The sequence below is a fragment of the Ictidomys tridecemlineatus genome, chromosome 4 (assembly GCF_052094955.1).
Source record: "Ictidomys tridecemlineatus isolate mIctTri1 chromosome 4, mIctTri1.hap1, whole genome shotgun sequence".
Lineage (NCBI taxonomy): Eukaryota > Metazoa > Chordata > Mammalia > Rodentia > Sciuridae > Ictidomys > Ictidomys tridecemlineatus.
Genome location: NC_135480.1, coordinates 42,624,718 through 42,651,148, shown reverse-complemented (window position 1 = coordinate 42,651,148; position 26,431 = coordinate 42,624,718). Strand labels below are relative to the sequence as shown.

At 44.4% G+C, this 26,431-nt stretch overlaps 1 protein-coding gene across 12 annotated transcripts in view; it reads left to right on the top strand.

Annotated features, from left to right (window-relative positions):
* The window catches only part of Nav2 (neuron navigator 2), a 689,076-nt gene that overhangs the window by 561,208 nt on the left and 101,437 nt on the right, over nucleotides 1-26,431 (top strand). For all 12 annotated transcript variants that reach the window (XR_013437711.1, XM_078046352.1, XM_005335950.5 and 9 more), the window contains one exon: nucleotides 7,367-7,489. Coding sequence is in view for 11 of the 12 variants with exons in the window: in XM_078046352.1 (XP_077902478.1) it covers nucleotides 7,367-7,489 (123 nt within the window). In the remaining variant the exon portion in view is untranslated. The remainder of the gene's footprint in view (nucleotides 1-7,366; nucleotides 7,490-26,431) is intronic.

Sequence of the window (26,431 nt, the reverse complement as noted above, 5' to 3'; positions counted from 1 at the left end):
ATGTCCTTCAAATGGGATTTACCTTTATTTAATTTTAAAACACACCAAGAATAGGCTGTGTAGAATATCAGCATCACTGTGATATGTCTCTGAACTTGTCATGTGGGATAAGAAGGTTTGTTAAATGAAATATGCCACATTTGCCTCAGCATCCGTGCCTAAACACTCTTTGAGAACAAAGTGGCTTCCAAAGCAAAATTTTAAGTATTCGTCTAAATTTTCGCAAGGCAGTATTATAATTATCAGTGGAAAATTGGACCCATTTTTCCCAATCATATTTTTGCATTTCAGATGCTTTCTTTTCCTCCCTTAAGTCAAACGTAGCAGCTGCTTTTCTTTGGTAAAAGGTCAGCATTCTTCAAAGGGATTTATGCAGCTTTGCTAGACTAGCTCCTTGGTTTATCCTTCTATGACCCAGAGTGAAGTTTATTCATTTGACTTCTAAGAGCCCCTGAACTAAAAGGATCCTTTTACAGGTTTGTGCAGCAACTCAATTTACATCCTAATAAACTCAGAGAATAAATGTCATGCCGTGTTGTAACCAAGCAGAGGGGCACCGTGAGAGCTTATGCTGCTTGGGGATTTGGACGCTGGTGACATAGTGCAGCAGCCGGGGCTTTTTATCAGTCCACATCTCTCTTTTGTTTTTCCTACAACAAAGTATGTGTTGATGTATGTGTTCATATATTTATGTTGATATTGGCAAGGAATATTGCATACGTACAATGGTTTTGATCCATTTTCCTTTACTGTGTTCACATTTAAACCAGAAGTGTGTACAAAGAACATAGACAGCCTAACATGCCTTTGAAGAAAAGCAAACACCTAGATTGATTAGATTTTTCTCTTTGTTTTTGTATAGAGAGTTGTATTTTTTTTGTTTTGTTTTATTTTTTTAAATGTCATGCTCTATTGGAAAGGCACTTGACTAGAACAAGTTGGTACACATTTCTTTCCCTTCCTGTCCCTTCTCACCTCCCCCAGTTCTTGACAGGTGATTTCTTTTGAGATTAGTGACAGGTTGCCTTACTTACTCAGGCTGTGTTGAACTGTGAACTCTGGAAATGAGAAACCCCTTTCCCTCCCTCTGGAAGTACTCACACAGCCTGTTTCACTTGGTTCCACATTGTTGCATCATTACATTTAAAAAAGGGGAAGAGATCGATTTACCGAAACCTAGGCTCAAAATCTGGTGTACTTGTTCTGACAGGCCCCCTTAGATTCCAGAACTTTTTTGTAGCAAGGTTTTATCAAGATTTTATCAAGAAAGTTCCTGTCATCCGCAAGTGGCCTTCGCAGGTCTCTATAGAGTTTTGGTGAGGTCTACCCTACAAGTCCAGTCACTTCTCAAAGGTCTGGGATGACCCAGAATTTAGAAGCCGTATGCTCTGAAAAATCTGTAGAAGGACATATCGGCGAGAAGATGTTCACTAAAAATGGAGTATAAAGAGACAGGGATAGGAAAGGTCAGTGTTCTCCTTGAAATAGAAGCCAGAGCCTATCACATCTCTGCCGAGTGCCTCTGACTTACAGGCTTCAGCCTCTACCGGTCCAGACATCCAAGCTCTTCATGCCCCAGGCCCCATGCAGCCCAGGTCTCCTCTTTGTTTCCAGTGTTCCAGCAACAGCACCCTATTCACCCTTCCTTAACACACCCATCTCTTCCATTTCTCCCTGTTTTGCACATGTTATCCATGAGCCCAGATGGTTCCTCCTTTGATGGGTAAACTCCACTGCCATGTTCAGTACCACCTTTCATAGCACTCCTCTGTAACACCCGTCAGGCTCCTCAAAGCCTGTCATACATTCATCTGTTATGCCACTCTGCATGTAGTAGCAGAGTTATCTTAGTCCCTAGTAGATTTTGAGTGTCAGCAGAGCAGAAACTGAGTCTTTCATAACCACTCCCCAGCACAGAGACTGATAGTACCTTGGCATTAGAAAGGGGACATGGTTCATCACCGTGGCGTGATATAGGCACTTACAGCAGATGATGGAAACAGCAGGTAATAATTATGAAATAGTCCCCCATGTGCCAGGCCCCGGGCTATGTATACATGCATGTAACTCATCATAACCCTATGGATGAATCTGTAGTCTCACAGTTTACAGATGAGGAAACTGAAACCCAGATTACACCACAGTGTGACCAAGTTGGGATTTGAATCCACCTTCCTGTGCTGTGATCTTGGCTACAGCTTTATTTTCTTCATCTGGACAATGGAGATTAAGACACTTGATCAGATTCTTTTGAAGATTAAATGCCATAAGTTATGTGAAATACTTAGTGCAGTACCCAGTAAGTATCCAGTGTGGTTAGTTCTCATTAGCCATGATATGTACTGTGTCCCTCGCTTAGCAAGAGGCAGAGGACATATTTGAACCCTAGGTCTACCAAGAGTGTGTCATGTCCCTAACTCTGATGCTTATGGACCATCCAGGGATGACCTAGAAATGCAGGAAAAATTCTCAGATACTTTGTCCCTTTAGCAAAGTCAAGTATTCTGCTCTCTCCATCTAGAGGTCTCTGGGGAGCTTTGGAAGATGGAAGCAAAGTTCTGCACCCATCACTGCAGAACTCAGGAGGATAACATAGAAATTGTTCAGTAGCTTGTCAGCCTAAGCAGGAACCCCGTCAACAAACTTTAGGATGTTACCATCTCCTCATTAGACTCTAGCACTAATTATGTATTTCCCGAAGGAGGAGGCAGTGTGACACTGGTGCTCTGGGATTCAGTCCAGGATCCACTGGTTCCTTTGCTTGTGACCTCAGGCAAGTCATATCATGTCCACCCAGTGTGAGTGTCCTGGTAAGCTCTTAGAGATGGGTGAAACTGTTGCTCCCTGTCTTCCTGATCCTTTCGGGGACACAAGCCTCTTTGACACCTCTGGGCGGTGCCCAGTGTTTCAGATGAACACAGCCATAACTGCTTCATCTGCAAATTATGCTTTGTTAAGGGATTAACTTTGTCCAGGCAGTCTGTTATAATGTTTTCAGTAGCCAATTCCAATACAAATTTAGGTCCAACAAAAACATGCATTTTTCACCAAGACTAGATGAGTCATTTAAAAGCATATATGAAGTTTTTTGCAAACCCAACTATTGTAATTGGTGGTTGATAATTTAGAAATATTTTATTTATTTTTTTATTGTCGCTCTATGGTTATCCATAGTTGGATTCATCCCGACAAACTCATACATACATGAAATAATCCCCTCTTTTCCCTCCCATATCTCTTTTTCCTTCCTCTAATTTACTAGGCTTCCTTTCACTCACTCATTAATTTGAATTTGATTGGTTCTTTATGTAATCTTATCCTTCCCTCTCCGTTTCCTTTATAGAAACAAATATTTTAAATTGGATTCTTGGAAGCGAGGTAGATTCTGAGGACAACTCCATCTCTGGTACTGTGCTCTCTCCTAGGGACAGACATACAACAGAATTCATTTTGAAGACTAGTATCTTAAAAATATGATTGAATAAATTATTATAAACAACTGGGTGAAGAGGCCAATTCCCCATTTCCTTACCCATCTGCCTCACTCCCAGGTGCCCATGGTGAATGAAATAGAATTGTTGCCAGATTAGTTGGATTCATCTCTGTGGCTTTTGTTCTTGGTGCATGTTTGAGAAGGCAGAGGATCCTGCTTTATCCTTGCCCTTACCCTCTCCTCTATCAGAAAAAGTCAGTTCCCAGCAGCATACAGTCGCATCTCTGGGGCCCTCTCACCCTCGTTGGTCGTCATTTTCCGGCGAAACCACATTGTACATGAGTATTACTGGGTGGGAGGCTGCAGCATGTGTTGATCTTTCATCTCTGTGATGCTTACCAGACTCTTCTCTCCGGCCTTAGCGACAAACCAGGAGGATGCTTGTGTGGGCCCTGAGTCCATGCCCAGGTGCATTTAATTGCCCAACCGTATGTGTTGTTTCACCAGCAATAAAAATCCAGCAGGGAACTGAATGCTAAAATTAGTTCAGTCGTCCTTTGACAAGATCTCCCCAGTCGAAAACTTTTTGTTTATGTAGCTGGTTGGGCAGTCTTTGCTAAAATCAAAATTAAACTAGATCATTTAGGGCTGGGGTTATAGCACAATGGTAAAGTGCTTGCCTAGCATGTGTGAGGTACTGGGTTCGATTCTCAGCACTGCATATAAATAAATATAAAATAAAAGTCCATTGACAACTAAAAAAAATTTTATATGTATATGTGTGTATGTGTATATATATATATTTTTTTAAACTGCCTCATTTAATGGTACATAAGATGGCATTTTGAAGAACTTCCACTGTATTCTCCTTGAAAGGATATTTAATATAAAAAATGCAGCCCTTGTCAAGTTACTGCATTTGAGGGTAGGTGTTTTTTATCTCCTTATGCTGGTTATGGGGTGGATGAATGTAGCCCATGGCTGTGCACTGAGTCACTAGTCACTATATCTGTTGTACAGTTGGATGCATAGACAGACAGCTGGATAGATGGAGGGATGGGGATATAGTGGCAGATAAAAGGTTTCATTTGCCTTGCCATGTTTTAGATGTCAAGTTTACTAACATTTAAAAGGAGGAAGAACCTGAAATCAGTGTTCTTGCAGAAAGTTTTAGCTAGATTCTGACCTGTGGCTGTGTCTTCATGCTTCATTCATTTGTTCAACAAAAATGAGATTTAGTAAGTACTTAGAATGAGTGAGACATACAGGATATAGATTTGAACAAAATTAAGAATAATTCCTGCCTTCAGGGAGCTTACTGTCCCTTGTGAGAGAAGCATTAAAAAGCAATTATGCATGGGAAGATTAGATGAACTCTAGATAGGGCAAAGGGGAAAAGGGGAGGAAGGGGAAGGGAGGGGGCGTGAGGGTAGGAAAGACAGTGGAATGAAATGGACATCATTACCCTAAGTACATGTATGAAGACACAAATGGTGTGACTCTACTTTGTGTACAACCAGAGATATGAAAAATTGTGCTCTATATGTGCACTATGAATTATAATGTATTCTGTTGTCATATATAACCAATTAAAATTTTAAAAATGAAAAAAGCAATTATATAAATTATGATTTAACTACTATAATTTTAGTCATTTTTGCCTTTATTTAGATATAATTCATATACCATAAAATTAACCACTTTAAAAAATTTTTATTAGTACTTATTAATTATACAATATGCTAAGTTTTATTTGGAGTATTTCTTTATACATAGAAGCATAATTTTGCTGGGCATTGGTGGCATACACCTGTAATCCTGGCAGCTCAGGATGCTGAGGCAGGAGGATGGCAAGTTCAAAGCCAGCCTCAGCAATTTAGCAAGGTCCTAAGCAACTTAGCAAGACCTTGTCTTAAAATAAAAAATAAAAAAAGGCTGGGACGTGGCTCAGTGATTAAGCTTCCCTGGGTTTAATCCGCGGTACCAAAAAAAAAAAAAAAAAGAAATAAAAAAGCACAATTCGATCAATTTCACTCCCCAGTACCTCCCCTATCCTTCTCTACCCTCTCTCCCTGATTCCTTCTTTATCCTACTATTCTCCCTTATAAAAATTCATCACTTTTAAATGTGCAAAACAGTCATTTTTAGTATATTCAGAGAGCTTTTACCTTTTTAAGTTGATATAGTTGAGTGAAAAACTCACTCTATCCTGCTGTTTTGCCCACACAACCACAAACACTTTGTTGATTGACACTTGGTTGATTGATTCATAGTTTTCATCATGCTGGTGTTGCGTCATCTGATTGCTAATGTCCTTAAGGAAGGAAGAGAGGGCCATCAGGTTTCCCAATTTGGAGATGACCTCTGGAAAACAGCCCTGATGGAAGTTCCTTTGGCCAGTACTAGGAGCTGCTCATCACAGCAGCTACTCCAGGGAAGGCGTTCTCCTCTGCCCCTCACTTGGCATAGCTAGTTCTCCACAGCGTCTCACACTTCTGTTCTTCCAAGAACATATCCCAAGAGAGTCCCCAGTCAGAAATGAGAGAGATTCAGGGATCAGGAACCCTCAGGACCTATCCCATATAAGCTAAGCTGAATTGCCAAAGGCAGGAAAACCTCTATAATTTAGTTCATTTGACTCTGTGTCAAGAAATAATGACTCATGGGGCTTTCGCTACATATTATTGAACTTGAACTATAATATGGTTGTGTTTTCAGAGGTCTTACAAGGTGATCCAATGGGGCTATGCAGCAATAGGGATCTGAATTTGGTTTCTGGCTCTACCCAAATTTTGCTTTGCCTTCTGTTCTGTTCTAACATAACCAATCTCCTTTGGGAGCCTCTGGGGGAGGAGCCAGATAGATGTGAGGTACAGCTGCTTTGGACCTGATCTAGTGGTTGAGCTCTCAGAGAGTCATCCAGTTGGTCGACAGCTATCTATTCAGAAAGTTCCAGGGGTCCTCCTTTCCCGACAACACTGATTTCATCAGAAGACAGCTTTGGAGCATCACCAAGAGATCTGGCAAATTAGCACAAGTGTTATTCACATAGTTTTTTTTTTTTTTTAAAGAGACAGTGAGAGAGGAGAGAGAGAGAGAGAGAGAGAGAGAGAGAGAGAGAGAGAGAGAATTTTTTTAAAAAATATTTATTTCTTAGTTCTCGGCAGACACAACATCTTTGTTGGTATGTGGTGCTGAGGATCGAACCCGGGCCACACGCATGCCAGGCGAGCGCGCTACCGCTTGAGCCACATCCCCAGCCCCTTATTCACATAGTTTTGTGACCACCCTTAAGATATCAGTATCAAAGACCATGACAACCATAGTAATGCCTGCCAGTTATAGGGATTTATACAGATTGCAGAGCACTTTGTATTCCTTACCTCAGTTATTCTCACATACCCCTTGTAAGATTCACACTATGTAACAAGCTATGACATTCCCAAGATCTGGGGAAGTGACTTGCCCATAATGATAAAGGGGGCTCTGCTAGCCCCGCAATCCCCTGCCTTTCCTGCCTGCTTTCCCCACTGTACTGCTCTGGAATAGTTCTGCATACAAGTTGCTAATGACTTGTCAGTTCCATTTACATTGCTTAGGTAAAACACCTGCTTGTGTAATTGCTGACATTAAAAAGTATGTCATGGATACATCTGACAGTTAATTTTATTCACTAGTTCCCTTCTGCTTCATAGATTCCTGTGAGTTTGGGTTAATTAAGCAGAGTGTTTATTTTTTTCCTCTAGCAAGCTGGTGATCCTCTGGGTTGAATCTGTGGCTGAGTTATCCTTGGGCTATGATTGGTGACAGAGCCTCAGGGAATCCTTAGTTCTTCCCCCATTAGAGCACACAGGGCTTAGCCACGCAGGGCTTCTGGATACGAATAACAAGTCAGTGCGAATACACGTGTATCATCCTCTTCTCCTTTAAAAGGTATATGACCGATGGTGGACTTGGCCTCTACACCCGTCGCCTGAACCGGCTCCCTGATGGGATGGCTGTGGTGCGTGAGACCCTGCAACGAAATACCTCCCTGGGCCTTGGAGATGCTGACAGGTAAGCTCGCCCTGCTTGGGGTTGGCCAGATGCAGAGGGGACTTCAGAGTGGCCTGAGAAATGAGGGTCATGATGTTGGTCCCTTTGACCGTAAGAGAAGAAAGGAACCAGTACAGCAGGTGGGAAAGGCCTGCTGAGTTCTAGAGCCTTGCTTCTTTGTAGGATGGTGCTTCTGGCAGGGAGAGCACAGGGAATTCAGGTGTGGGTAGATTTGTTGTTGTTTGGTCTGTTGCTACAGCATCTGTGTCAGTTCAGCTGGCCCTAGGGGACCTGCCTCACTTCCTCTCTCACTAGTGCGCTTTCTAGGTATTGCACCTTGCAATAAACAGCAGGTCCATGTGCAGAAGGGAGGCTTGGCCTCGGCCAATCAGGCTTTACTATGGTCTCAGTTGTTTGGTAGTAGGAGGTGAGGCTTAAGAATGTGGGTATACACATTAAACTGCTGAGCTCAGTAGTTGGCTTTAATAGGGGTCTATCAGGCTTCATGGCACCACTGTCGGGGACGGGGAGCTTCAGACCACACCACAGTAGAGAAAGAGGATGACTGTGGTCTCCAGGGTTCTCCTCCTTACTATGACACAAACTGATTCTACGACCTTGAGAAGCCTGTTAAGGGAAGTTGTTGAAGTGTATGATTTCCAAGATCCCTTCCAGCTCCAGTGTCCTGTATTTCTGGATCTCAGTACAGATTTCAAATACTGTTCAGTGATCTGACTGTTGAAGTATTTTCTGGCATACTTGACCTCTTTCTGCTTCTGGGTTGATGAAATGTAACATGGAATTTAGATAGGAATTTTTTGAAATTACTGTGCGCTTTTAGGTGTTCACCCTCAAGTGTCAGAAATCCAAAAAGTAGCACAAGTCAAGGCCCAGCCACTCTCCTGGAAGGACTTGCTTTTGACACAGATCTGGGTGACTCCTGTGATCCTCTGGCTTCCGAGAAACAGGGTAATACACTAAAGAGACAGACACTAAAATCACGCCCAGAAATGGAATTTGCTGCAGAGGAATCTTCACATTCTCTAGGGGCAGGCCAGAAAGCTTGGGCTAGGGCAGAGAGCCCTGGATTAGTGGTCAGGAACTTGGGCTTCGGCCCACTCTCTACCACTGAATTGAAGTGTCCTCCATAGAATCCCCCAGTATCCAGGGTGCCCATTTATATTTATATCAGGAATAACAGAAGCCTCTCCACCAGATTTCTGGCTCAAGTCAGCTTTTTTTCCCCCCTGTAATTAATAAAAAAAGTATTGGTTGGAAAATTCGGGAGAAACGTGAACCATTTGAAAATTGCTCCTTCTGTTTCTTAAACTCTCTGTAACTAAAATCTTTCTATTAAATATTATCGGAGGAAAACACATCAGGTGCTGCAGCACCCCCACTGGAGAGTTCACAACTTGCCAAATTATTTCACTTATTTGTGTTCTCCTTTGATCATGTAGTTTGTTAGTAAATCTATTAGCACAACTGCAGGCCTTACAAGGTACTTTTCCCCCTTGTAGGAAGAGAAGAATATGGGTTCGGCAGTTTAATTTAATGCTTCATTGCAGGGCTAATGGAATTATTATGGATCACAGCCAAGCTTTTTTCTACTTCTGATGATGGAGAATTGGGGGTGGGGTTGGAAAGATGGATAGCATTTGTTGTGTTGTTTTAGTTTAGCCTGCATGATTAAACCAACAACAGTGTATTCTAGTCCTTCACAGATGAATGCTGAGATGCGATCACACAAAACTGAATGGATAACCCGTTAAATATTAAATAAAGAACTCAAGTAGCTTTAAAAAAAAATAGGACTTAAGTTTAGTGAGGTGACACACACCTTTAATCCCAGCTTCTCAGGAGGCTGAGGCAGGAGGATTGCAAGTTCAAGGCCAGCCTAGGCAATTTAGGGAGACCCTGTCTCAAAATAAAAAGTAAAAAGGCCTGTATGTTTTTAGAGAACATATTTCCATTTACCAGGACAAGAACAATATTACCCAAATTACAACATTTGGGGAACTATTTCAAGGGTACAGTACTTCTGGGTTCAATCCTCAGTACTACCAAAGAAAAAAGGATTTAGTAATGACTATAAGTTTCTTACTATATCATATAATTTCTGGCTTGCAGGAAGGGAGATATTTTATATTGTTCTAGAATGTGCTAAATTTTTAATCACCAGTTACTGTGAACAGACCATAGTGATGCTTCATCTGTGGCTAAGCTGAAATAGTAGTGGATTTGCCTATATAAAGTTCTCTATGTAAATCTCTATGTCTGTATTCCAGAGAAATGCTTCACAAGGTTGGGGAGGCTAATGTCAGTAATACAGGAAATCATATTAAGTGGTAGATAGGAAAATTTTCCTAATATTTATATTTTAATTTTTATATTTTAAAAACTATCACATCAAACCACGATTTCACACATATTGCTTAAGGTAAGAATAATGTAATGGGCTGGGATTGCAGCTAAGTGGTAGAGCACTTGCCTAGCATGTGTGAGGTGCTGGGTTCAGTTCTCAGCACTGCATATAAATAAAAAAAAAAAAAGGTTCATTGACAACTAAAAAATATAGATTTTTTTTTAAAAATAATGTAGGCATGAGACAACTCACTATGAAATATCAAGGAAAAATATCACAGATGGTGACTGTGCAAATGTTTCCAACTTAGTAATGCTGTTCGTGCCCTGTTCTGTAATTGGAAATATGTTCTCCAACAATTTAAATCAGACAAAGTGACCAGAATTCTTCCTTTTTAACCTCTAGGAGGTTATATGTAGAAAGGAACTCCAGTCTTTATATGGATTTACACATAAGCAATAGTCCACATGTGTTCTCTGAAGGAAATAGGAAACGTTCTGACAGATTAGACCTGACCAGATTTCAGCAAAGGGAAGACGAACGTGAGACAGGCAGATCACCCTAGGGATGAGAAGACCACTGACCTCGGCAGTGGCTCAGGGGGACAGCAGCTATTCCCTAAGACTTTAAAGGACCATGACCTCCCAGAAAGACCTCAGCTATTTGCAACAGAATGGAGCTGCTGTGTCTTCAGGGTTATTAAAAGCAACTGATAAGAATGTGTACCTTTGGAGTCTAAAAGATAGAGACCATGTCAGTTTGTATCTTGTATGTCACCAGCTGGCTTTTGAGAAATTATGAATTAAGATAGTAAACTTGAGTACCAACGCTCCCCTTGATCTCCTCTCACTCTCCAGTTCTTTCCTGATATTGATCAGGGGCTACTTCCAGCCAACGAGAACCAGTGGGCTGAGATGGGAGGATCAAAAGGGATGAATCAAGGTGGCTTATTGCATGTCACAGGCCCCAGATAGCAGACAAATGAAAGGTACTCTCAGAGGAAGGAGAAATGGGGCAAGCCTGGTGGAGAGACTGGGTTAATGGAGAGCGGGATGGTTGGTTGAACTTCCACTAGTTCCTGCACACCCTGCTGTCCCCTCAGAAGCTCTGGAACTCCAGGAGTTGGGGTGCTTTGTCAGCTGAAAGCTCAGCACTAGGGAGGTTTCCACTTGTGTGTCCCTTTCTTGGTCCCTCCAGAGCATCACTGTGCTTGGCAGCTTTCACCCACCTGCGCATTAGTGAGCGATGGGTGAAAGCATTTAGATCCCCCTCCTGAGTGGCACCTCAGGGTAACACACATGTCATCAGGAGCACCAGGAGAGCATAAGTCAGGCTCCCTTCGGGTGTACCTTAGTTCAGGAGGACTGGAATTCATTGGTCACTTTCTTCCAAGCTATCAGAACACGGAAGTTAACTCCAATGACTGATTATTTGGGATATCAAAGCCATATTACTTCACAACTTCTGAACGCAAAATCGAATGTTTGTGGTGAAATGTTGTCCTGAGACTGTAACAAAATGAAAATCGCCCTCCAACATTGTGCCAGGAAACTGAGCAAAAGAGACAGCATTATTTTCCCCTTCGTATTTCAAGTGTTTCCTGACCCTCCGATTATGAATGTTTGAGGCACTGAGATTGCTCTTCCCATTACGGATCCATAGTCTCCTCAGCTACCTTTGGGCCCAGGCCTTTTTGCTCAGAGCTGTCCCAATTTCAGCTTGAATTGGGAGATCCACTCTCGGGCGAGTCCCACGGTATGAGGATGTAACTATGGGACTTGGTATTCAAGTAGTCTGCCAAACTGAGCCCTCTCTCCTCATCCAGAGTGTCACAAGCACTCCAAGAGCCCAGGCACTGCTTGCCTTTATAATTTGTATGGAACAAAGTGGTCCAGCTGATGCCAAACTGTGCATTCACAGATTCCAGCCAACCCAGAGGGAAGAGTTTAATTGAGGCCAGAGGACCCCAGTTAGTAGGCAGAAGTAGTGGGGACACTGGATTGAGGGACAGGTCTCTAAGTCAGTTATTTCTTAGGCATAGTCCCTTCTGAGATCCACAGAAGAAGAGGTGCAAAAATAGGAAGAGATTCTTCCTTTGCCCTCAATTCCAAACCTGTCATGGTCATAATAATCACCCCCAAATGTCTACGTCTCTGAATCTCCAGAACCTGTGGATAGGTTGTTAGACGGCAGCGGGGAGGAAAGGTTGCTTATTGACTAACAGAGAGATTGCTCTGGGTCAAATGGGCTCCGTGTGGTTACAAGATGCTTGAAAGTATAAAAGGAAGACAGAAGAGGAGGCTAGAGCAATGCCATGTGGCAGGGAGGTGACCTGCCATTGCCAGCCTTGGAGATGAGGAGGAAGTCCACTGCCATAGGATGCAGGTGCCTCTGGAAGAGGGAAAGGCAGAGAGCAGATGACCTCCTAGGGCCTCCAGAAATGAACGGAGCCTGCTGACACCATGACTCTAGAAACATGAAGTTATAGATTTGTAAGGTAGCGTTTTTAGCCACTCTTTTTATAGTAGTTTGCTACAACAGCAATAAAAAAAAAATCAATTGAAAACTTTATCAGAAACTAGTAAAGACAGTAATAGTTGCGCTTTTCCTAATGGATTGCTAAGAACTGTGCCAATCACCTTACCAATATCAGGTCATTTATCCTGACCCTTTGAGAGGATGTGTTATTCTAGTTTTATAGACTTGAAGCGGTGGAGGCGTGCTCCAAGAGGCTCTGTAAACTTGCTCCAGGTTACACTAATGAGGATCTAAGCTGGGCTGCAAACCCAGGCCTGTTAGCATCTCCTCCACCCCAATCCCCACCCGATGCTCTACCAGCTAACCTCCTTTAGGAAGCTCTCCTTATAGAGATTTTTTTTTAATTCCTTAAGTAACTCCCACCCTTATCTCAGCACCATCTTTTTAAATAAGACTGTAGTCACTAAAAACTCTTAAAAAAAATCCTTGAGGAATAATGCAAAGCAATTTGCATTAAGAGAGAAGGAATATTTCCTGACTCGTCTCTCCCCATCCCAGACTCTTTGCACATGGACACTGCAGATGGGTTTGTTCTCACCCCTTTTCCATCAGTGACCTCAAATCTCAAGGAAAAGGTCCTTTTGTACAGAAGTCTGAACCAGCTCACTCCTTGCAAGTTTGAAGTAGGGATTCCTGTTTGCAAATTCTTGACCAGTTGCAATGCTGTGTTGTTAGTTGGGGAAGGAGTCCATAATTTCAAGATTCCAGACAAGAGCTGATGTTTCTCTTTAGTGACCTAGGAAATCCAGGGCCACCAGAATCTGAAGATTCTGCAGTCATCCCAAAGTTTCTTTATCAGGCACAGTGATCTGGAGGATGCTGATGCAAGAGGATCACAAGTTCCAGGCCAGCCAGGGGAACTTAGTGAGACTCTGTTTCAAAATTTAAAAATTTTCTGGGTGTGGTGGTGCACACCTGTAATCCCATTTTCCAGAGGTTGAGGCAGGAGTATCACAAGTTTGAGATCAATCTCAGAAAGTTAATGAAACCCTAAGCAACTTAGTGAGACCCTGTGTCCAAAGGAAAAGGGCCAGGGGAAGGCATGGGAATGCAGTTCACACCCAATACTAGAGGGGGGATAATGAAAATAAACAAATTAAAAGTTTAATTTCTTAGTCACACTGGCCACATTTAAAGTGCTTAGAAGCCCCAACTGGGCTGACCCAGCTGATGGCACAGACAGCACATTTTCATCATTACAGCAAGGTCTTCTGCATAGCACTGGTAACATGGTCTCAGATATATTGCAAAAGGCAGCTAAGGAGGAAGAGTTGTGGGGTTTTCTGTAAGGACACCCTGGTTCCAGTTCTCTCTTATGCAAGTCATTTAACTCCCCGGGGGTTTGATTTTTTTTTTTTTTTTTTTTTGTCTCTAAAACAAGGATGGAATTCATACCTGTCTCCCAGAGAATATGTTTGTAAAGCCTCAAAGAGAAAAGCTCTCCACTCTCCCTGTGAGCCACTCAGGGCAGTCTGGGCTCTACCTCTCTGAAACTCGTTTTTCTTTATTTAATTACTCATAACTAAGTTCTCTTCTTTCTGTAATAGTTTATAATAACTAGATGATAAAAGAACAGTTGTGATTTAAAGCAATATAGCATTAGGACCAGGGGGAACTGTAAGTTAGAATATAATGTGTAGAAAAGGAAGAAATAGAGAATATGTACACACTAACCATAAGGTTCTACATGGTTGCATTTTTGAGGGGTAGTTCATCATTGAGCTCCCTAGTAGCCCAAGTGAAAATGGACCACATGAGCCTTCAAGCTGCCCTCCCCTTTCAGATTTGTAACATACAAATCTGAAATTTCATCTTCGTGTTCTCTTGCGTGGGTCAGTCACTTGATCTTGATAAGTCACTCCTTCTCCCTCTTTCTCTCACTCCCATTCTCTTCTCATTTTCCTCTCCTTTTGAGTGCCTTGTTACTCCCTGTGACACCTGTTAGTGCCCAAGAGCATTTTCTCAGTCCTGCATTCAAGGGTTCTACCTATTCTCATGGGACGGTGATGTTTATTCTGTTTCCTTTCCATCTCTCTTCCCCTTTCCTCTCCTGTTTGTGGACAGGAGAAACAAAGGAGGAGAGATTGAAAGTCATTTTCATTTTAAAGCTCATAAAAGGCGGCTTAGAGGCAAACCTCTACTTCCATGGTAACAGGGTAGTAATTACCGCATTGGGCTTTCCCAAGGGCCGCTTTCCTGCAGGTACTACTGGCTTCCTTTTAAGTGAGAGCTGCTTCTTGTAGAATCCGTGGGCAGGGGCCACCTGGGCTGAATGGAGGGTGGTGCTGACAGGAAGCAAACCATCTGCACTTCAAACCACAAAGGAATTCTCCAGAGGGTCAGGAAGAGAAGAGACAGAACAGCCTGCAGAGTCCCATTCCTTGTGCACGCACTGTTCTCAGGAAAGAAGAAAGAAAGAAAGAACAGCGCAGTGTGGCAGGCCTGTGAGACTCTCCCACACCATGTTGCCCACATTCCTAACCTTATCCCTGACTCTGTCACACCACATATGTCAGCACAGCCAGGTGGGAAGCAGAATCACAACTTCAAAGTCCATTTTCTGTAAATTGTGTATTTTCAACAGTAATTTAAAGGTAATTTGTACTTAAAGTGTGGATGAAAAGATGTCTAGCTATATGATATGAAAGCCAGAATGAGAGGCCAAACAGAGGAGCCAAGAACAGAGAGCGTTTCTCTGTGCTTATTCCCTCAGCAACCCACCACATAGGCCCCAAGCCCCTGCAGAAATGTGTCCTACAACATGAAATAACTCCATGTATTTTAATCTAGGTTTCTGGGAAAGCCTTTGCATCCGTTAGGATAGGGCAGGTGTAACAAGTCATTCCAAAAACCCACCCTGACTCTCTGGCAGTTCAGGGGAGGCTGCCTTGTATATTATTTCTTGCTCTGGGACCCAGGATGCCAGAGGGATTTCCATTTAGAGCACTGGTCATCCCCATCACTATGAGAGCACAGTGAACCACACACTATCTCTTAAAGTTTCTGCACAGGAATGACCACGAGGCAGCCACTCACTTGTTATTGGCCAGAGAAAGTCACATGGATATACTTAAATTCAAAGGTGAAGGATGTGCAATTCTACCATGTGTCTGCAAGGAGAACAGAAAACATGCTGAACTCTACCAGTGACTATACCAGTGACTTCATAGTTTTATTACAGCCTGAGCTTAATGTCCATCCGTGCCCTATTTTTCAATCAACTCCATGTCAGGCTTGTAGTGGATTTTGGTCAGTGAGGATTTAAAAGATCCTTTAGAAACACTACTCAAGTGTCAAACAGGCCTGTTCATCTCATCTTACATGTGAGATTTCTTTTTTGTTTCCTTTAATATCCTTTGTAGGGGCTGGGTTGTAGCTCTTGGTAGAGTGCTTGCCTAGCGTGCTTGCCTAGCATGTATGAGACACTGGATTCGATTCTTAGCACCACATATAAATAAATAAATTAAATAAAGGTCCATCAACAACTAAAAAATATATAATACCACAAAATCCTTTGTCGCTTTTTTAAAAAAGATTTTTTTAAAAAAATACATTCTTTAGTTGTGGATGGACACAATACCTCTATGTGTTTTATTTATTTACTTTTATGTGGTACTGAGGATTGAACCCAGTGCCTCACACGAGTGCTGTGCCACTGAGCCCCAACCCCAGCCCCCGGTGAGTTCAGTTACTGAAATGTAAGATCGAATAGAACAAGACCAGTGTCTAGCTAGGACAGCCCTTATGTTGGCTTATGCCAAGTGTCCCTAGTTTCAGTATGACCTTTATGTTGGTCCACTGTGACAGCCCAGTGGCAGAAAGTGAATTTCTATCCAGTCGTCTTGCATACCCATCTTTTGCCCCGGCTGCCTCTCTTCAGCCAGTTCACCGCACACAGAGGCTTTCCACGCCAGCGCTCGATGGGTTCACTCATCAGTGATAGCCTCTCGCTTTGCCTGTGAGGTAACTGAGTCTGTGAGTGGGCCCAACAACTATTTCCTCCAGGCTCCGGAGAGCATGTGTGAAGAACATGAACTCGGAGGATCTCTGATGAAAGCACATGTGGTCTGTCTGGTGATCATGAGTGATCATGAGTGGCATCATGAATACCCACATGGTAAGGGAAGGAGGGCACTAGGAACTCAGAGACCTTATCCTGGACCTGACTGCCACCTTGGCAAGTGCTTTCCCTCTCTGCCTCCCATTTCTCCCCCTGAACCATCAGGCCCACTGATCTTTAAGGCCTCTGAGCTCCTGTGAGCCAGGGTTCTTATTTATCACCTGAAGGCAAAGTGACAGAGTGATTCCGGAGCTCATCCTCAAGGGAAGGGCCTCCGTGAGCTCTTCCACTCTGAGTGTCACCATGACATGAGTTGGTTGTGATGCCGTTTCAGCTAGAAGCAGGTTGCTTGCCCCAGGCCCCCAGCATGTCCAGGCTTGAGTGCTGCCGCAGCTGCCCGGCCAAGGGAGGGCCCCTCCTGTGCACACAGCAGACCTCTCAAGGAAGGACACCTTGCTGTGCGCTAAGCCCATCCACTTGGAGGAGTTTGGGAGAGGCAGGTGGCTGCTCTTGCTGACGGTGGGCTCAGAAGAATGCCTGGGACTGAAGGACCAGAATGAGATCTTTTGAGGGGAAGTGTGGGAAGGACAGAGCTGTGGTTGACAGTGGTTGGCCCTGAGGCCTTCTGACACTTTGGAGAAAATCTTCTCTCATCCATTACAATAGATTTTGTTTGAACTGGAGCCTCACTAAAATTATATTAAGAGATGAAGCTCATAGAATTGTCTTATTTCCTTGTACAGATAACAAAACTCAAAGTAACTGATAAGCAATGAATTATACTCCTTTTGGTGGGTGTTTTGACTTAGGATTTAATTAGACTTAGCTATATTGTTCCCTAAATCAGCATTCATAGTGGGTATTAACTATCCAGGGCTAGGTGGGTGGTCAGCTCTGGGCACAGGCCAAATTGGGGAGTGTGGAGGGATTTTCCCTCATTGATTGTTCATGTAGTTACACTAGCATCCCAGAGGACAAAACAGCACTTGGGATGGGTTTGAGGTCATACAAGGAAACAATGAGTTTTACATTTAAGGAAACTGAGGCTCCTTTCCCAAAGCAACAGTGATATAAGGGACAAAATTAGAATTTGAACTCAGATCTCTGTAGCCGCAAAACCGTGGCTTTCAGTTTTTACACTGGTTTTTACCCCCTCATTCAAAGGCTCTGTTGCCATCCCTCCCCAAAAAAAAGAAACTTGCTCGGACCGACTGAGTAGTTGGTGAGCATCTCCCTGGCACCGGACATCAGCTGAGTTACTTGCAGAGGTGACTGCCTCCAGCCTGTTGGCCTTCAAGACTTCTTCCTCGGTACCATTTTCCCTATCTGGGAGGCTCCACAAAAGGCAAGCCCAAATCAGCCCAGGCTCAGCCCAGGCTCTGCCGTGGCTGAGGGAATCCTCTCTCACCTGAGAAGGATCCTAGGAATGCTTGAAGCTGTAAGTTTAATATTTATTTATTTTTTGAAGCTTTTTTGTTATTGTTGTTGTTTATTTTTATGTGGTGCCAGGGATCAAACCCAGTGCCTCATGCATGCTGAGCCCCAACCCCAGCCCCAATACTGCTCTCTTAAGAATACACCAGCCTTGAGCACTCCTGTCATCCTCACTACTCAGAAAGCGGAAGCCATAGAATCACAAGCTCCAGGCCAACCTGGACAACTCAGTAAGATCTTGTCCCCTCAAAAATCCAAAAGGCAGGGGGATGTAGTTCAGTGATAGAGCATCGCTGGGTTTGATCCCCAGTACCACCAAAAAAAAAGTCTTAGTGTTTTATCATCAGTAAAGTTTTCAGAGTTGTCTGTGTCCTGTCCTATTAATCATATTGGTTGACAACCAGAGTATCCCTTCAGTTGTCCCCTTTTAGAGGTGGCCTTTGCTGTCAACCGCAGTGGCTTTTTATGTCTCATCGGCCCAGGAAGAGGAGGCTGTCTCTGGGCTCTAGTGGCAGCCCACGTTTCCCCTTGTCCTCTGCGTACTTTGATTTATCTCTCTCATTAATCCCTCGAGTTCAGCACTACACAGTGGCCTGAAACGAGATCTAAAGACTCTGACATTTTGAAGGATGTTGCAAGACTGTATGGAGGAGATTAAATGGAGACTGAAGGAAATGAGGTGGCTGCACGGGTGGGTGGCTCCAACCCCCAGCTTCAAGATGTCTATTGTCACCTCTCCTTTAAGCTGACCCTGAGATTTGGGGAAAGGGACTCACAGCCCTCCAGTTCCTCAGTGGCAAAATGAGGTTTTAAAAAGGAATGCCCCCTGGCTGCTGATTCGAGCTGTCTGTCAACGTGGTTGGTGGGCAGCCCTTCAGTGTGCATAGTTGAAGCCCTAGGGACCAAGGGCAGCAGAGCCTTAGGACATTGTGGCTTTGGGTGAGAGTCTGCTTGTCACCTTTTATGGGGTGCAGAGGTCCCCCCCCATAGCGCCCTTGGTAATTTGGAATCTAGGATCCTAATCTCATTGTCAACAACAACTCTCATTTGTTGAGCTCCTGCAATGTCCCAGGTATTCTCCTCCGTTTTCTGACAATCCAGAGAACCCACCAAGAGAGGAATTACCCCCATTTCACAGATGAGGAATCTGGGATCAGTGAGCCTAAGGAACTTTTTTGAGTTACATAGGCAGTGCACGGCAGAGCTTTGAACTCCAGCCCAGGTCAGACTCCAAAGCCAGTGTCGCTTCTGAGACACCATACTGCCCATACTAACAGAGGAAAGTGGGCCACTCTTGACCAGTCCATGGACTTAGCTGTCTCTCATGATGATCCAGAAGATGCTCCCACTTCCCCCAAGGAAGCCTGCTAGTCTCCAGCCCTGCCTTCCCTGGGAAGCCTTCCTAGCTTCTCCCCTCCCACACCCCAGGCCTCTCGTCCATCTGGGGTCCCTGTAACCCATCGCACTTTCCGTGATAGCCCTTAACATGCCTTTGGGATTCTGGGCTCCCAGGTGTGGTCTTCCCCTCTAGACCAAGAGGGATGACCCAGAATGCAGTCATGTTCTTCTCTGCTTTCTCAGACTTTACACAGAGCTTGGCACCTATGGTTGTAGGTGTTTGCTGATATATTTAATTAATGAGTCAATGCTAATGAGGTAACTCATAAGATTTACTGAATATTTAGCTTGCCTCCTCTTTTTCCATCCAGTTCATTGGCAAATGAGCTCTAAATCTCTCTGCTTTCTCATCCCCTACCTCCCCACCACCACCTCCACAGCAGCCCAGGCAGCCATTGTCTCATCTGAGTTCCCACTGTCATCTCCTGGGCTCTCTGGCTCCACTGTGGCCTTCCGATGGTACTTCTCCACCCAGCAGTCATTATATATCTATATCTATATATCTCTAACATATACATCAGATCCCCTCAGTCCCTGCCTCAAACTTCACGTCAATGAATTTCCACTGCATGGAAATCCAGATCCCTACCATATTGTGCATGCTGTAGCCCCTGCCCGTCTCCCTGGCCTCTCCTCATCCTCCTTCCTTTAGCTTCTCCAACATACCACACCTTAAGAACCTTTGCACATGCTAATCCCTCTGACTGGATGTCCTTCCCACCCATCTCCATTTCTCTTTACAGACTGGCTCATTCTCCTCCTTCAGGTCTCAACTTAAACATTATCTCAGGAAAGCTATTCCTGACCAGTCCTCCACCAAACAGAGGTCTCAGCCATTAGGTTCTTTTAGAAATTGTTTATTTCATATCTACCTGATTATTTCACATCCCTTGTTTTGATAAATTTATATTTATCTGTCTGTTACATTTTCCCCTGTAGACGTAAGCGTAAGTAAAACAACAACCAGGTCAGCGTTGCTAGTGGGTGAATCCCCTTTTCTGGCATAATGACTGGCTCAGAGGGATTGCTCCTTACTAGACCATGAATGAATAAATGAATGAATGAATGAATGCCAGGCCCTGTAATGCAGGGCTCAGGTACTGAATGTTTAAAACCATTGTCAGAACAGGGCACTGGCCAAACGGAACAGGGCTATGACCCATTCAAGTGGCCAACATGCTCCTGTAAACTACTCTTAAAGAGTGACAAAAGTCAATCTTGGTGCTATGGTGAACCATCTAACTCTGTCTTTATCCAGCCCTCAAACCTGCCCCAACACCACCCCTCCTCAAAAAAAATGGGTTTATTGATATCTAAGAACTTTTCTTGTCAGACACTAAATGGTTTGATCCAGGATGCTACCATTTTGGAAAATCTATTTGACCTGTGACTTCCTGACAGGTTTAGACTGCAGCTTTCCTGCCTCCCAGCTGCATGATAATAGGGGTCAGTTAACTTGTCCATCCCGAGGCCCCGTGTTCTCATCTGTGCTCACCTCCTTGGGCTGCTGTGGACATGATGTGAGACAGTGCTAGGTTATGCCTGCGCCTGGTGATTATTATTATTTAGTAATGGATTAGAAAGCGGGGTGCCCAAGTGAAGGGAGGAGCACGGCTTAGAAAAGCTTAAGATTCCCTCATCTGGGAGCTGGGATGTAAATGTAGGTCCTTTCAGCCCTGATCCTGCACTGTGCCCACAGGGTATCTTTCTCTCTTTCTGATTCTGCTTTGGGGGAAGTCTCACTTAGTTCTTGATCCCCTGCTTGTCCCTTCCTCAGGGAAGTCAGGCAGGAGACAAAGCAGAAAATATTTAATGCCTGAGATCCCAGTGGGGTAGCTGGCAAAAGCTGGAGTAGTCAACAAGGGGCAACCACGTCCTGGTGGGAGGGCCTGTTCTTTAGAATCAGCAGCCTAACCAACTTCAGAGGTGCAAACCTGTTAAAATCCCCATCGAAGGTCTTGAAACAGAACATGAAAGGGTGCGTGACCCTGCAGATTTGAACTTCTCTCGGAGCCAGGCTATAATTCCAGCTTGGATTTGGAAGGAAAGATCTGAACCATAATTTGGGGAGGGCTCAGAACAGGCACTGATTATGTTTCAAGACACTAGCTGCAGGATGAGGTAGCCCCACGAGGGGGTGTGGGCAGCCGGAGCAGGGTGTCTGGCTGAGGCAATTAAACATGCTTGCTCCCATTTTAAACAAAGGCAGAGGAAGCCAGGCTCTTAATGATCTGGAATAAAGGGGCAGTGAGCAAAGCCAGCAGGCTGGAGGGGCTCCTGTGGGCCGGACCTACCTTGAAGGCCCCCTGCAGGAAGTCTGTGGGGAGACCTCCCTGCACAGCAGCGCCTGTCATGCTAATGACCCAGCCTCTCTGGTGCCTCTGAGGTCATCTCCCTGACTCCAGGTTGGAGCCCAGCTGGAGAGCTTGGGTCTTTCTCCCCGACCCCGCCTTGTCCAGCTGCACGGTGGCTCCTCTGCCTGTGCTGCTACTGCAGTTCCTGGCTCTGTCCTCGGCTCTCAGGGCCACTGTCCGCTATGCCAGCCTTCTTTCTCAGTGCAGCATCCCGGACTCAGCCTGTGATACTCAGATGTGGATCCCACTCTGTGTGCCACCCACTGCTTAAAATCCTCACGGCGCCATGCCACATACAGGATACAGTGCCAACTCTGAAATGGCCCTCCTGGCCTTGGCCCTGCCACTTCCGGCCGCATCTCCCACTTCACTACTTACTGAGCAGAGCTCTTCTCAGGCTCTGGCCTTCTCTGCAGCCTTCTAAGTCTGCACTTGGCCTGGGCAACCCTTCTTGTCTGTGCCCTTCTTTGGCAGGCTAACTGCTCCTCTTTCTGTATTCTGCTCAGATGCCTGCTTCTGTGGTGGCTCAGCCTTGATAAATTGCCTTCCTTTGAATTCCCAAAGGATTCTGTAGGATCCTTTTACTTCTAACTGAATCTTGAACATTTTTTTTTCTTATTTTGCTACAGTAGGCTTATCTTATCTATCATTGGGTTTCCTGAACCTAATAATCCAGGATCTGACACATAGTAGGTGCTCAATCAGCACTTACTGAACTGGACTTCAGTTTTAGCTGAGTTGTGTCCTCCCCCCCCCCCCCCCGCAGGACTGGGCTTTTCTCACTCTCAGTATTAACTAAGCGTTACTCTGTAGTGGCACAGAGTAGGTCTTCAATAAAGGTCAGGTGCAGGCCTGGAAAAGCTGGTTTAGGATTGCGGCCACACACCTGTCCTAATTTGTTGAGGCTACTGTTACAAAGTGCCATACATTGTGTGGCTTATAAATGCCAGATGTCTATTCTCACAGTTCTAGAGACTGAAGGTCCCAGATCAGGTATCTGCATGGGGAATTTTGGTGAGGACTCTTTCCTGATGCTGACTTCTTGTACCTCCATTGCAGAAACAGGGCAAGAGAGACTTTTGAGATTTTTTTTTAAAGGCCACTAATTCTATTTATTTATGTAATTTCTGGGGATTGAACCCAGGGATATTTTACAATTAAACTACACCCCCGGCCTTTTCTTAAATTTTGTTGTTGTTGTTTTTTTTTTTTTTTAAAGACAGAGAGAGAGAGAATTTTTTAATATTTATTTTTTAGTTTTCCGCGGACTCAACATTTTTGTTTGTATGTGGTGCTGAGGATCGAACCCAGGCCTCACGCATGCCAGGCGAGCACACTACCGCTTGAGCCACATCCCCAGCCCTTAAATTTTGTGTTTTGAGACAGGGTCTTGCTAAGTGGCTTAGGGCCTCTCCAAGATGCTGAGGCTGGCCTCAAACTTGTGATCCTCCTTCCTCAACCTCCTCAGCCCCTGGGATTTCAGGCAGTGCCACTGCGCCTAGCCACTAATCCCATGGGTAAGGCCTCTACGTGTCCTAATGAATGAATTGAGGGGAGGCACAAACATTCAACCATCAGACACAGCACACAGTAGAGACTCTCTGACTATGAGGTGCTGTGTTAGTACTGAGAGTGAGTCTGGAGCGGAGTTTTCTTCAAAGACACCAAAACCCTCTGCCTACCCCATAGATCCTTTGGTCAAAGGAAGGACTGGTACAGACCAATGCTGATGCTTTCAGATTCAAACAAGAGAACAGAGCTCTATAGCTTGGAGAAGGATTCCTACAGAGGTGGGCTTTTAGGTAGCCCTTGGGAAACAAGTGGAGGCTATAGGAGGTGGGGAAAAGAAGGAGCTATCCTGGTTTGATGATGGAAGGATGGAGGAAAGGAACAGAGCACAGGAAATTTTGAACTCTGGGAGAGGCAACCCCGTCTTTGACTGCTTGTTTTCCAGGCTGTAGAGGGACCCACCTTGATGCTTAAAGCCTCACTTCTAGCAACCATGTGTCCCACTGTGCCCTTGAGAATTCACCTCCCCCATCCCCTGGGAGCTGGCTGTGTCACAGGTTAGCCCTGTGTCCTTGGAGAGAAGCCTTGTAAAAACAGACACTGATAGACAGAGGCAAATAGCTGACTTATTCATAGATGCCCTGGGGCTCGCAGTATTAGAACTGCCACCTCCTAATGATTAAACACTACACAAACACCCAGCGATCAGGGTGCCCTGCCATACATGGGCTGTAAACTAGAGAGGGCAATGGCTGTCCCAGCAACTGGGAGGAAGCAAGGCTGACAAAATGCTTTCTGTCCTAAGCAATGTGGCCCTGGTGGGATCTGAGAAAGCAGACTCAGACCTTTGGTGCAACCTGCAGAGAAGTCAGAGAGGTCAGAGTCAGATTCTGAGGTCACTAAGAGTGGAAATAACCAGGGTCTCCCTCCCCTCTCCTGGGCTAGGTGTTCTGGATATGGTGCATGTTGATTTATATCACAGTCTAGTGAATTAGATAGTATATATTGAGAATTAGAGCTGGTAATTAATGGGGCTCGATACAAGTGAGATCTGTCTAGATGATCCACTTTATCTCCATTTCCATCTCCAGTGGAAAGAAAGACTATCACCATGACCCTCAAATTAGATGGTGTTGCTGACTCAGAGAGGCTCATCATTTTTCTGGAGTCACAAAGCAAGCAAACACTAGAGACAGGACTAGAACCCAAGTCCTCTGGGCCTCCAGTACAAACCCTCTCCATGATTCCATATGATTACACTCCTCCCAGGGACTCCCAAGGGTCAAGTAAGTCAAAGTGCCTGGTGTAGGACTGACATGACCTCTCTTATTATGTCTGTACCTGCCTCCCTCTGTCCCTTGAGAGCCATGGGTAAGAACAGAGTCTTGCTTGTGCCAGCCTCAATCTTGAGTTATGAGGATCTGCTGTTCCCATTCTTCAGTAAGAAAAAAAAAATCATTCATTTACAAGGTTTGGATTTTCCAGCTTCTAGTAGTTTTGCATGTTGTTGAAAGTAATGTCTAGTCACTACTAGAGGGTGTGGAGCGCTCATGGGAGGTCAGATATATCTGAGAAGAAAGCTTCCAGGAGAATTCCACCCCGTCTGCCTCTACCTTGCTTGTTGGAGAACTCCTAAGCCCCTGAAAAGTGGCTCCATAACCAAAGGCAGAAATGCCATCAGATAGACACCCAGAATTCCCCAGATTCCCAGCAGCAGTTGTCACTACACTAGTCTTATATTCCCCTGCATATCTCCCCAGAAAGCTTAACCCATTCTGTCCTATCGTTTCTGATAACATATTTGCCCAATATCCTATTTATTTACATATTTAAGGCAGCTTAAATATGTAGAAGATACTTATTCTCCCAGTGTCCGATTGATAGGGCAATCTGAATTTTTCATTCTTAATGATAATAAAGGATATTTAAATTCTCGATTATGATTTCCAACCTATTTTAATGCATCTATGTCAATTTTATTGAAATATTCACAGAATTGAAAACTTGGGTCTTGACGGTTTCATTTATTTCTTTTTGTGCTACCCAGAACACTTAGAATTGGGATGCTAGATGGCCTGCCAGTCTGAAATGTCCTCAGGAGGAGCCTTGAGTTTCAGAATCAGTGTCTGTAGTGTAATCCACACCTTCTATGTCTTCGGTTTCCCCATCTGTGAAATAGGTGTGTAAAGTCCTGGTCTCTCCCCTCCATTGTGGCCATGTTGGCAGCACTGAGGGGTGTAGGGCTCTCGACAGAGCAGGAAGACCAGCTGCCACTGAGGAAGTGACCACCTGGTGCTGATGGAGCACAAAGCAATGGGCCAATTGGATGTCCCCATCAGGTTACAGTTGATTCTTCCAGAGCTTTCTTCCAGGAGAGACTCAGACTTATTATTATAAATTCCCTCTCCCCACCTGCGTCTCAAAGTGACTTAAGATCGTGCTGAAAGAAGATAGCATCCAAAGCCACTGGGTTGCTCTTCAAGTTACCAGCATTAAGCCCCCTCATGGACTGCACTGGCCATGGCTCTTGTTCCAGATGCCACCAGATGTGCTGTTGGGAGTTGGGGTTTCTCATCCGCCAGTTCTTTCTTTCTCAAGCTTCCTTTGATGCAAGACCTTGAACTCAAGGCAGTTTGACACAATGGTTAAAAGCAAAGAGTCTAGAACAGGACACAACTGAAATCTCTGCTCAGTCACCAGCTAGCCAAATGAGTCAGGGTGAGCTGGCACAGCTAGTGAGAGGCCCTCCTGGGTGGAGCTGTGGGGCTCACCTGCGATAATCCCAGTAAATGATAGCTACTGCTTGGAAGGAAGTTTGAGCGCCAAGGCTGGGCAGGAAGGGAAGTGTCTCCTCTACATTCTCACTGGACTACTAGCTTGAAAACAAGAGAAGCCCTCTCCATCTTAACACTGTAGATAGATGCCAAGGCCTGAGAAGGAACTGTCACTTGACTGAAGTTCAATCAATGCTCGTGAATGATTTCAGTCCCGAGCAGTTCTGCTTAGTTTTGATGATTCTTTGAAAACATAACAAGGGTAAATGAGTCCCACCTGGAATGAAAATTGTTGTTGTTGTTTTTTTTTTTTTTTTTTTTTTTTTTTAGAAGGGAAAGGGTCTGGGTTGTGGCTCAGTGGTAGAGCACTTGCTTAGCATGTGTGAGTCACTGGGTTCGATTCCCAGCACCACCTATAAATAAATAAAATAAAAAATATCATCAACAACTAATAAAAATGTTTAAAAAAAAACACACACACACACACACACAGGGAAAGGAAACCCACATTTCTAAGCACGCCAGCATGCC